The sequence below is a fragment of the Anguilla rostrata genome, chromosome 7 (assembly GCF_018555375.3).
Source record: "Anguilla rostrata isolate EN2019 chromosome 7, ASM1855537v3, whole genome shotgun sequence".
Classification (NCBI taxonomy): domain Eukaryota; kingdom Metazoa; phylum Chordata; class Actinopteri; order Anguilliformes; family Anguillidae; genus Anguilla; species Anguilla rostrata.
In genome coordinates, this window is record NC_057939.1 from 38,993,403 (window position 1) to 39,006,337 (window position 12,935).

The 12,935-nt window shown below is 43.1% G+C and overlaps 1 protein-coding gene across 6 annotated transcripts in view; it reads right to left on the bottom strand.

Annotated features, from left to right (window-relative positions):
• The window catches only part of LOC135259660 (probable phospholipid-transporting ATPase IA), a 111,674-nt gene that overhangs the window by 28,146 nt on the left and 70,593 nt on the right, over positions 1–12,935 (bottom strand). For all 6 annotated transcript variants that reach the window (XM_064344256.1, XM_064344258.1, XM_064344259.1 and 3 more), the window contains 4 exons: positions 9,590–9,654; positions 2,807–2,979; positions 2,250–2,433; positions 38–148 (listed from right to left, as the gene is read on the bottom strand). In XM_064344256.1, coding sequence (XP_064200326.1) covers positions 38–148; positions 2,250–2,433; positions 2,807–2,979; positions 9,590–9,654 — 533 coding nt within the window. The remainder of the gene's footprint in view (positions 1–37; positions 149–2,249; positions 2,434–2,806; positions 2,980–9,589; positions 9,655–12,935) is intronic.

The following is a 12,935-nucleotide window of genomic DNA, read 5'->3' on the forward strand; positions in this document are numbered from 1 at the left end:
CAGTCCAATATGAACAGGCTCTCTTGCTGGGTCTTACCTCGATGATGTACAGGACGATGTTCTTGTAGAAGCAGTAGAGGATGCACTTGGCCACTCGGTCGTAGTTCCAGGCGCCGTGGACCAGCAGCAGGTTCTTCAAGTACTTGAACTGCGGAAGGGTCGAGGGAGGAAGTGAGACGTGAGAAGGAGCTGATTGGCCTACGGCTGGCATTCCGAGGCACCGAGTACAGTGTCTGCTCCTGCTGTGGCACCAGGGACCTTGTGGTAAGTTCGGGATAACATACCATCATTGACACTCTCTGCAAAGCAGGAGAATTGCTAGGACAAGCAGGAGCAAGACCTTCAGGAAGCATTCCCCACATTTCTTATCTTGGTTTGAATATGCTATCATGCCTTTATTAATGAAAATCTTTACAAGATGTGAGAGGGGTACCATACAGGGCTCAACTAATGTCAGTAATGGGACAATAAGGGCTCATGGGCCCCACGCTGGCTGGAGATACAATGAGTTTTCAATTACTCTCTCTCTATAAATTACTTAAAATGGGTAAACAAATTTTAAAAATCTAATTTGAATGGCTGGTGCTATTAGCTCAAAATCGCTACAAGTCCCTGAATCATACAGGCTTACAGTACTAGTGGAATTCATAAACTTGAACTCATAGGTTGGAATTCCACTGAAGTTAATTAAAAAACAGTCAGCAAACTATATTTTCTGAGCGATATGTACTGTCTAGCTCCAGTGCCCACACTGCTGCTCAGCTCTAAAGCTAAATTTTTCTGTCACTAATCCAGGCTACAGTAGCTGTGCTTGTGGTCACACCATAGTTTTGGTCAGTCTTGCAGTGTTACAGCTGTTCACCTTCTGACTTGTCTTGAGAGTTTGGATGTCTAGACCTAATTCCTGCCACATCTGTCTACCACCTCCACTCCACACCCATCCCAAGCACCCTCTTTTTGCACAAGTGCCTCACACACTTTATAAATCTGGAAAAATGGGGGTGGGGCAGAATGTAGGACTCCTCTGGCCTCTTTACTGCCACCTGGGGCCCTGACTGCTAGAGGTACGGAGAGATCAAATGGCCGCTCTCCAGGTGTGTGTTCAAATTTGCGGCAGATACCCACTTATGGACTACCACCGTGCCATTCAGGTAATGATCAAAGGAGGCTTGAGATAGAGATCACCGACCCCCACCTATGTAATATGGTGTCATTACGTGGCAAACTAGTTTAATTAGGTTAATAATGTTCACTCGGTCACGGTCGAAATGTTGTAGCGGCCTCTGGTCTATTGAAAGCCAAATCAAAAGTCACGTCCCATTACTGATTTCTGATGGGTATTCAGAACCTTTAAATGTCATGAAGTGTTGTGAAAACCTTGGGGACTTAAACTAGACTGTACTAAACACAGAGGATATGCCACAGTTCTTAGAGGTAGTGATCTATAGACATGGCTATACACTGCTCTCTTGCTCAACAGAGTTCTCCAACATGGCTATATAAAGTCTGGAAAGTGAAGTGCAGGAAAGGGATTAATTAAAACCAATTCCCTGTTGGTGAAAACACACTAAACAGGAGAGTGGCTCGTTTAGAGGACAAAGCAGAATTTGCATGGTTGACACACTAACCTGAAATCGTATATGTAACAAGTAACAGGACAAGTAACAGGCATGGAACCAGATAGCTTGGAAACTCTACTGTAGTGAATGAGAAAATAGCTTTCGTTCCATGTAGTAAAACAAGCCTGTTTTCATCAAGAACCCCTGTATTTCACTGTCGAGAGTTCCTGCAGGCCATTGCACAACTGAAGACTAATGTAAGGTTCTCTGTTGCAGTAATCTAATGCCATAGCACAGAGAATGCCCTGTACAGTAGCATTCTGTTTGCTTTCTCTCCCTATGGCCATTGAAGCTGGGCTTGAGAAAAATAATAAATTTCGAACAGGAAATCCATGCACAGAGAACAAAAAAAGCATTCCCACAAAGATGTCACCGTGAATTCAGCGCCCCACTGCTGTGGTAGCGAATACAATGCAGCGCGTACCACATCTATACCAAAGGGATGAATGCCAAAGGAGATTCAGAACAAATTAGAACCAAACTGGCCTTATGCCCAACGGCTGAAATTTATGAATCGGCCACACCTGTGAATTAACTGCTCGCCTGGGTAAAGCGATCAGCCATGCCTCTTTGCCAAAACTGCACGCCTGCCTGGGCCTGCGCACTCCTGGCCCCACCCCTCCCTCTCACCTGGGCAATGGAGTAGTCGGAGGAGTTGGCGGCCTGCAGGCCCTCGTTGCCCGAGATGCCCACGCCCACGTGCGCGGTCTGGATCATGCCCACGTCGTTGGCGCCGTCGCCGATGGCCAGCGTGATGACGCGCACCTGCTTCTTCACCATTTCCACCACTTCGGACTTCTGCAGCGGGGACACCCTGAAGCCCAGGAGGGAGCACGCCGAATCGATTAGACCCGCAGCGTTTCGCAGGAAATGCGCGGCCGTTTTTACGGAGAGCGCCGCTAACGTCAAAGCAAATCTCGGCAGAGCGCACCGCGGTTAGACAGGAACAGGTGTACATCACTCAAGGTTTCTTTGCTAAACCCTAACCCGCCCCCTTCCTCTGTTGAAAAGCTGTTTTGAAGTCATGCATCTCCTCTTTTCGCAAAAAGCCTCAGCAGAGATGGACAGAACCTCCTTTCCAGCGCAGCTGCTGTAGGTCGTCCTGCTGCGGGGGCTGTCCCCATAAACCATTCAAGGCCGGCCTGTGATGTGCGTCTCAGTGACAGCCGCGCAGACGCACAGGTTACCTGCAGCAGATGACAGCCTTGCAGGACAGCGCCAAGTCCAAGAACAGCTGCCGTGCACCGAAGGCGAGGGCGTGCTCGAGCGTCTTTCCATCGATGATCAGGCCGAAATCACTCTCCTTGTGCAGGGGATTTCCCAGCATGCTGCAGTGCTGGTTGAGGGCCTCCCTTGTGCCCTGTGGAGAATTAGAGTGTCATTAACATGACAAAACAATATGTGTTTTGGGTTCCACTGACAGGTGATTTAAAACAAACTGAGACTAGCCATAATAATGTTCATAAAAAAACTAATATGAGCAATAACAATTATACTTTTGTTGGTATGTAAACAATTTCCCTAATTCTTATGAAATTTCAACATCCAGCTGAATTTACTCAACTTGAAACCTGGCCCAAATCCATGTCTCAAATAAACCTGGATCTTTTTACTGGCTACTGACTTCTTGAAAGAATATTTTTGGTACTTAAACTTTTGTCAGTAATACAGTCAAACATTCCTTCAAAAGCAAGTCATTATCATTCTTATAGCTGAACAAAAAGGAATACAGTGGTAAGGGTATGGTTTTGCTTAGTTTGGAAATACACAACACTATAAATATGTTTTATTTATGATTTATGAAATGTGAAATCATTCTGGTTTTATTTTCGCTGGGAGAGGAGAATGGCCAAAAAGAATAGGTTTTTGCAGGGGACACCCAAATGTGTCCTTTTTTTAAAGAGATCCTTGCACGACAAATGTCTGGTGAAAAAAAAAACCCTGAAAAATATGTCTGGTCATACAGCAGATTCCTAAGTATAATATTTCTCTCAGGATTGAAAACTTTGCTGCGCTAGAGATCAAAGTTGTTACCGTTCTCTCCTGCAGATATAAGTTATTACCTGTTCATAACTGCAGTTCACTGAGATTCATTACTCCGTGGAGCACACTTTTGTAAGACAGTAAATCAGTGACAGCCATGAAAAGGATATACGCTGTTTTCCTTAAAGGGGCTCATCTGTGCTCTTTAGAGGGCAGCTGCCCTCCGTGTTCTACATCACATGTCTCTTTAAGGCACCGAGATGTTTAACATTCCAGCCAAAGAAAAGTCAGTCTCATGTGGTTTGAGCTCAAAGTGCAGAATGGCTAGTCCACACAAAGTCATTTAATTCATGTCTAGCATCCCGTATGTCCCTTCATCCACAGGTGTTAATGCTGAGTTACAAAAATACCTTCTATTATTATTTTTTCATTGTCAAAGGGACATCTGTCATTCTTCCGGTCACTTTGTTGTTTTCATTATTTGTTTGGAGATCTTTAACAAACCCAAAAGAGCTCAACTTCAGCTCACAAAACCCAGGGACAAAGGTAATAATACATTTTGACACACCCTGTTAGCCCAGTTTGTGGATTATTATTGCGTATTATTACTCCAATATATGTCAAAATAATTAAAAATTTCAATAGTATTATGTATAATTAATTTTATTGGCAGAACATCCCTCCCTATTTGTTGTGGGGAGGGAGGCTCACCAGAGGAAGTGCCATAAGTTGGTACTAAAGGTGAAGTGCTTCAATGCAACTAGGACTGATTAGTGTGTGGCCAATATACAAACAACAAAATATTAGTTTTGAATTTGATGTTCTTTTATCTTTAAAAAACAGCCACAGATCACCATTAACAAAACCCACACGTATGCACGCACATGCATATAAAATAGATTATAGGAAGACATACCGCAGGGACATAACCCCCATTGATTTATGAGTCATAAGGGGAAAGACCTTTCAGCACTTCTGTCTCCATCAATACTTTAGGCTTTTTCATACATTTAAGCTAAATGAACACCTCCCTGTGTAATACAATGAGAGTTGCCTCCAGTCTCTGATACATACATCCTGCACTATTCATTTTGGAACTAGGTACAGCCAGACAGTGCGCTCGTTCCACAATGCTTACCCCTGTGAACAGCTGAATGCTGCACACATGAAACAGCCAAGCAAATGCTGTGAATGCTGACAGAAAGGCCAGCATCACACACCCAGAGAGGTCATGTGAGGATGCTAAGTGCCCCAATCATCAAACAGCCAATCTCATCCTCACATGAGCCCAGCTCCACTTCTCATTTTGGAAAAAAAACAAGCAAGAAAAAACAGAAAGTCTCCCTCTCTTCCACAGTCGGTGTTCCTGGCAGGAAATGAATTGCTCGTTCAGCCGCTAAAAAGTCCCTCAACTCCATTAACTCAGGGGTCACGGTCTCCGAGCTGACAGAGCGAGTACAGTATGGGGCTCGGTTATGAAATTGCCACAGACGCTGCCACGGCTAAGACTGGGAAAGAGTCATTAGCCCGTGGCGTGGTTCTATGAAAACAGACACCGAGCTCCTACAGCAACACGGCAAAAACATCTTTCTTTTACTGCTCCTCCGGAGAGGAAAACCATGGCTCATTCCATGACTGTGGCCACGCATACATTATCATCAAAGATGGATAAATAAACAGGGGACTCAGCTCATTAACGCCTCCGGGCACGACCGTACCGCTGGCCCTAGCTGGGTATGCTGCGGTTTTCAGTCAGAATGGAACAACACGCTACACGCAAAACCCGACTCGAGACCACAAGGTCTCACTTTTTTCCTGCTAAGGCCCAGATAACTTTCTCATTTCTGCATGCACACCATACTCAGGTTAACAGGCTGCCCTGGCTGGAAATGGCTTTTAATTTTTCATGTTGTACTGCGCCTTCTCTTTTTCCCTGAATGCACTTGAGCCAAAAAGCATGATAAATCTGGAGACCGCATTCTTGCATTTGGATGATTTGACCCATTTGAAGATCTCAGATGAAGATTCAAGAAAGATACAATGAAAACCAACTCCGAATAGTTCCAGCCAATTTTTTTCCCTACAGCTTCAGCATGTGCCAGACGAGCACTGCAGCCAGCTGGTTCGGAGAAAGGTTCACAATTTTCTGACTTGTGATAATCCTCTGCTAGAACTAATGAAGTGAATAAGTTTTTATACTGCTGCTTTCCCAAGGGGTTTCACAGCGAGCGGGCCAGATGCACACAGAGAGCGCTCATGAGAATAAGATGTACGCAGACAGCAGAGGGGGCAGGCAGCCATGTTGGCTGAGAGCTCTTACTCTGTTCTGCTATTCTGTCCCAAGGGTGACACACCTCCCACAGGACACACCGGGCAGTTTGGCTTGGCTGAGAGGTGACGGAGTGACCCCTGCCAATGAGCAGAGGGCTTCCAAAGCCGCGGAGTCACCTGCCAAAGCGCGGGGGCTATGCTGGCAGCACCTGAACGAGGCCAGAAACGCTGCCTCTTTGATTGATGGAGCTACCTCAAGGCTTCACCAAGCCCGCAGAACCACCGCGGTCTCGGAAAACAGAAAGAAAGCAAACAGACCGAGATTATCTGACCACGGTGGCTGGCGGCTCAGGGGGAAAAAAAAACAGCAATGAGTAATGAGTGACTGGATAATGCATATCTTCTGAAGCTGCTTTACTAAGTGTATAAATACGAGCAAGGGGAATTTTCCTACAAATAAATATCTGAACAGACGCGTGGAAGAAGGAGAGAGAAAGAGAGCGTGTTTGTGTGTGTGTGTGTGTGTGTGTGTGTGTTTGTGTACGTGTGCGCGTGTGTACGCGTGTGTGTTTGTGTAATCGTGCGTCCATGTGTATGTGAGCACGAGCGTGTCTGTCCGTCCAGGGGATTACAGGTCTCAAATGGGCCCTTTCACTGATGATTAGTGTTGCCTCAGGTGTTGGCTACAGATTTTGCCAGACAGACGGACCCCGTGGAACCCTAACGACCATTGGAGCACAAGACTCAGGGCATGTGGGGGGGCGAGCGGTTGGGTGTGTGGGGGGTTCAGCCACTTCAAAGCCGCGGATCGTGCCTTCGGGGACCCCTCGGCCCTCTACTGGTATAACAAAGCTGGGAAACCCGAGCTAAGGGAAATATTTGGAGCGCGGTGCATCGGGTGTCACAGAAACTGAGAGAGGGGTAGAGAGGAAATGAATGAGAGGGGATCTAATGAGAAGGTCCAGGAGGAGGCCTTTTCAGGTGATGTGGGGCAATAGGGGCAGGTCAAACGACATGCGTACGCATCACCTGACAACATCTGACTGACGCGGGTTTGCTGGCAAATGGGAAAAAAGCTCCTGTAATTAGGCCCAAGAGTGCACAATATGTCCGCATACCCCATGCTACTTTGAGTTACACCAATAAGGCACATGTATCACGGTTCACTGAAAATCATCAAGTTTCCAATGGAGTGGTTTGATTAAATAAAAACAATGTCACATTCCTGTGCAATAAAACATGCTTAATGCCTTTTTTTGACATATTCATGAACGGATTTCCCCTTTAACAGCACTAGAAATTTAAGTTTAAGTTCATCTGGGTAGTTAGAAACTGCCCGCTCATGGACCGACCGCCTTTCCACCATTCAAAGTCCCCATAATGAAGTCACATCTTTTCTGACATCGCAAGAACCTCTTGTGCAAGCTGTAAATTCACATTATTATTATTATCATTTCTGAGAGAACAGGGAAATGGTTGTTTCTGTTGTCAACTACAGGTACAGGCAAGTCCTGCACCGTGTCATACATAGCTTTTAAAACAGTGCTGCACTACATTAAATGTGGCACACCACATCAGTACTAGGTGCCGATATATTAATGATATTATTTATTCTTTTGTACGTCGCTTTGGATAAAAGCGTCTGCCAAATAAATGTAATGTAATTATTGTCACTATTTTATAGCCAAAGCCAAGATGCTGCATAGGCCATTGTAGGAGAAGAGCACCATTTTCCCACTGCAAGGCGAATGGGACGTGCACTGCATGTGCTTTGGGCCTCTTCCGTGCACCTGTTGCCAAACTAGGCCGCAGGGACATAACCCCCATTGATTTATGGGTCATAAGGGGAAAGACCTTTCAGCACTTCTGTCTCCATCAATACTTCAGGCTTTTTCATACATTTAAGCCTTTCAGATTTTGGTGTTGCAACCCTGGAACAGTTCCAACTTACGCTGAATTAAGTTAACTCATGCGCTGGAGAGAACGCTGTCAACGATGCATTTGAACATTTGCTGTTCCGTGATAGTTTAACAGTGATGGTTATTGGACATACTTTGCCTTATAAGACAAACATCTGCAAGCAACCATGCAGGCCAGTTTGGGTGGATGCATGTGTATGCACGTATGCACACATGGAAGAACACACATGCACTAAGCACATGGATGGAAACACACAAGCACACACATCCATACGCACAAACAAAAATGCACACACAAATGCACACGCACGTGCATATACACACACACAAACACTCCCTACAGTGTGTCCAGGGTGAGCTGGGCGTCTACTGCTGCCGTCAACACAAAGAAGTGGATGTGAACATGTGTAGAACATGGGCCTTCCTCTTTGTCCCCTGCATCTTTCTTATCCATGCCTTTCCCTCTACTTTTCCTCTCCTCCAGTTCTACTTTTCACTTCTCTTCTCTTTTTTCAGTCCTCCTCCCCTCTGTGTTTTAGTAAGACTGCAACTTAAAAAGCTGCCTAATACTTTATAAGCGCAGGCTTCTCTTTCCCAGGGTCTTATTTACAGATAATTGCCCATTTATAGTGAATTAACAATTGCCTATACCAGGAAGACAGGTGCGAGTCAAACTGAAATCTATATTGTTGTCACATCCTCACATCACCAGTCTGACATACTATGTGTCTGCCAGTGGTAGTGTTCCTCTTTCCCCTGTAATAGGGGGTCTTTCTACCCTCAGCCCAAAGACCTGAAGTATGGTGGTGCCCCCTACAGGGTCTCGTCTGTTTAATTTTACAAGGGTTAAAGAAGGCAGCTGTCCTCTCTGAGTGGCAGATCTATCAACCCTGCAGTGAAGCTTTCTGGGTTGACTTTGTCTCACAGGCTCTAAGCTGCAATCCCACAAATTACCTGGGTCAAAGTTCAGAACTCAGTGCTTGAGAGAAGTCTCTTTAAGCCCACCAGCTCAACAACCGTGTTATGACAACCGTAATAGTCCCAGAGAGAGAAGGAGAGAGGTATATAAATTGAGAATGGAGACCAAGAGAAAGAAAGGAAAAGAGGGAATTTCAGAAGGAGAGGGCCACAGATGGTTTGTACTACAACCCTCCTCAGCAACACTGATTCAAAATGCTAATATGAAGTTTAGAGGCTACAAATGTTTCATTTCAGGCAATCATTAACTCCCTGAACTGGACAGAAAAATCACTGTCACAGTGTGTTTGCATGTGTCTCAAACAGTGAGCTTTGCCTCTCCAACATGTCTTCTACGGTATGTTGTTTGTGAAGGTTCAGATGCTTTATTCAGGAAAGGCCTTCTATAGTGAGGGTCACTGATATACTGCTGTAATCTCCATAAAGATATGACCATTTAATACTTTTGTATTTACTGTGCAAAAATATTTCTTTCCCTTTCTTAGAAGTAAGCTGAATGACACATGTCCGAAGTTTAACTACCATGGTTAGAGCATGAAATGATTAAAAGGGTTTTTAAATTGTATTTCTCACATGTTCTGATTACATTTTTCTGATGTTATACAATTGATATTTGCAGCTGAACATAATTTACTTCACTTCCTGACAAAGGTGGTATTTAAGTAACCAAAACAACAATTTTATTGCTAATTAATTATCAATGGACTCCTCAATTGTTAAATATTATATTTTAAAAAGTACCAAGTTATTAATAGGTTGTTAAATAATTAAATGTTTTCTAGCAAAATAAACGAGCTATAGAGCCCACAGCACACTCACGTCAAGTGAATCTTCATTGACCACCAGAAGGACCATGTTCTTGGTAAGCAGTTTGCAGGAATGTCCTGTGGAAACAGAAAGAAAAGAGGACAAATCAGGTATGGCCACCAGTGTGAGCTTCTGATATGACCAATAAATCAGACCAATCAGAACACAATGAATTAGGTATGTCTGAGGTGTGGAACCAATCAATCAAGGCAAAAATAAGGTGTAGCCTACTGTTCAATAACTTATTTACACCTTTGGAATTTTCTTCTCACATCTAAATTCAGTTCAGCCTGGGAAAGTCATGCAAAAATAAGATATGTTGCAGAGATACATATCATATGTTTTCACTTTTGTCGACTTGGTCCCTTAAAGTACTACAGATCACCAGGACTGCTTTAAATGCATATTTTTAATGCTTAAGACAACACAAAAAAATGGAAAACATTCCTTTGGTCAATTAGATTGTATGCTTTTATGTTAAAAAAAAAAAAAAAAAAAAAAATATACGATCTATTTCACAAAAATATGTTTCTTTGTCAGGAAACGCACCACAAAATGGTGGGACTATGCACAAATAGGGCTGATATTCCCACATGGTTCACCAGCTATGGATGTAAAACCCGCAAATTAAAACCGACAGTCTACATTTTAACCTCATTGTTTAACTTCAAATCCAATGCGCTGGAGTACAGTGCCAAAACTACAAAAATTGTGTCACTGTCCAAGTACTTACAGACTGAGCTGTACATACAGTACTTGACAGAGGCCAGGAAATCAGCTTCTATTTGCTCAATACACTGTTGTTTTCATGAAAAACAAGAAAGAAATGCTGTCTCCTTGACCTTATTTTAACGCCTTCTTCATTGGTATGCGATAATGATAACTGCTGATTATGTTAAGGAAAACAGCGTAAGTAGACAGCCAGACACATGAACCACACAGGGCAGCACCTATCACACAGGAAGTTTTAATAATCGACAGGGCCCAAACACACAACTGTAGCTACAGTATAATGAACACCCCAAGGGAATTTATTTATCACTACATGGGTCTCTCCATTCAGGGTAAGTGCACCCACGGGGCCAGATAATACCACCGTCCAACAAACATCTAGTGCTGCAGCACGGCGTAGTGGTAACCGGAAGGTTGCGGGTTTGATTCCCAGGTGGGCAGCCGACTACAGACCTTCCTCTAATTCTCCCTTTATTGCTTCTGTGTAATTAGCTGGGGAGGGACTCTGGCCAGAGGGGAAGAGAGAGGGATTCTGCGTTTACTTCTGGTGTAAGGCAATCTTCCAGGATTCTTCTGGCCAAATGAGTACAGCGAGACGACCGCGGACAATTTTATGGCCCAATCACATCTCTCTTCCTCGCATAGCTGTTCCTTTGGGATTTTCTGGCCTCAAACATCTTAAAGCTGGATGAACAGGCAGTTGAGGTTCAAGGGAGAGGGGGTGGGGGCTTCAAATATTTACCAGGGCACAGAAAATGTGTCCCTCACTTCCTTAACCCCAAACTCCTGAATCCATCTCCGCCTATTTGCAATGTGCCTCACTATCAGATTACAAAATTTGTCAACAAAATGGGCCGTATAATAAGGAAAACAAATGCCGAAACTACTCACAGTTTTGTGTGACGGGGGGAGTCATGCATTTCATGGCACAGGGATGGGGGTAAGGGGGAGAGAGTCATGTGACAAACACATTCTAACCACAACTGACCTAGAACTGGCTCCTATACTTCAGACCATTATAACTCCATTTCAATCATACAGACTGGCAGTGAATTTCTTAAAACAACTACTATATAGAATAATTGGCTTGCCTTTTATTTCAAAGGCCAAATGATAATTTCATAGCAGCTTAAAAAGTAACCTTTGCAACCACACAACTTGTGTTCTGCAGCACTTTGTGTGAAATTGATGTTACATAGTTTTTAAATACCGCAGCAGTTATTCGAGGTACTGTAACATGTTCTACTTGAACGGCATTACAAAGTTGGAGTATGAAAAACAGAGCCCTTAGTCCCATAGTCTTTACCCTGATTTCCCAAACTATCAATCTATTTCTTATTCCCCTGAGTTTGAGATTGTAATAGCTTGTTTTGGTCTGTATTCCAGGGAACGTGAAGCACTAAAACTGCGCTTGTCGGTTAAAAATGACCTTCATGACTGTAGACTCATAAGAAATCAAACATCAACACAACCTCAATAGATTTAAGTACTGCGTGTGACAGTGTGACACTTCTGTGACACAACCTTGGAGATATAATCTACTCACACACCTGAGCTTCAAATCAGATATTGGTACTCTATGAGAATTATTATGAATTATTTTATCATTTAAAATAGCCAGTCCTCTCATCCATAGAGCTGGTCACAATTAGCATGGTGCTAGTTAATCTTGCACTGGTATACTGTAGGACAATATCTGAATAAAAACACATTGATATATTTGAAACATTAAAAAACGTGTTTTCCCTGTGTTGCAAGCTGACAGGGGAAATCTCTTCTATGGCATAGACAAACTAAAATCATGGGCAGTTTAAGAAACCATTTGAAAACTGAACCTGACTCGTAACACTTACTTTCCCCTCTTTCTGAATGAAGCTATGGTTTAATGCTTCCTCCATGTTTTCATACACACTGATTATTTTAAATTCTCTATTATTTCATTTTTCTGATTGCCACTGCTGCTGTTTTCACCATTTTCTGTGAGGTGGTTTGAGTTTTAGAAAATAGCTCTATAAAATTACATGATCACAATTAAGATTAAGCTTTATAAAATTAAGCTTATGATGATGATGATGATTATTATTATTGTTGTTGTTGTTGTTGTTGTTGTTGCAATTGTACTGAAATTAAATTGTTGGGGTTGGAGATTTAAACTGAGATTGGCTGATGCCTGTGTCAGATGCTTTTAAAGCATGTTGTGATTCTCTAAATCTCACACAAATAATCAATTCCCCTACTAGACCAAATCTCACATGTCCAGAGAAGTCTTCACTTATTGATCATATCTTAACAAACGCTCTTTTGAAATACTCTGCAGCTGGTGATTTCCCCAATGACATAAGCGATCACTGTTTAATAGCAGCTATCATCGATGTTAAGACCCCTAAGTGTAGACCTCGTTTTGTGCAAAGAAGGCATATGAAGGTTTAGGGTTAAGGTTAGGGTTAGTTGAAAAGGGCTTTTTTGCATAATTTATTTTATTTTGACTCGAACAGAACTGTACTTTTTGACGATGTCGATATTGCCTGGAAGTTTTTCCAAACCAGTTAAAAAAAATGTTTTTTAACAAACATGCTCCTATCCCTAAGTATATTATTAAAGGGTGAGATAACCCCTGGATTAGAAC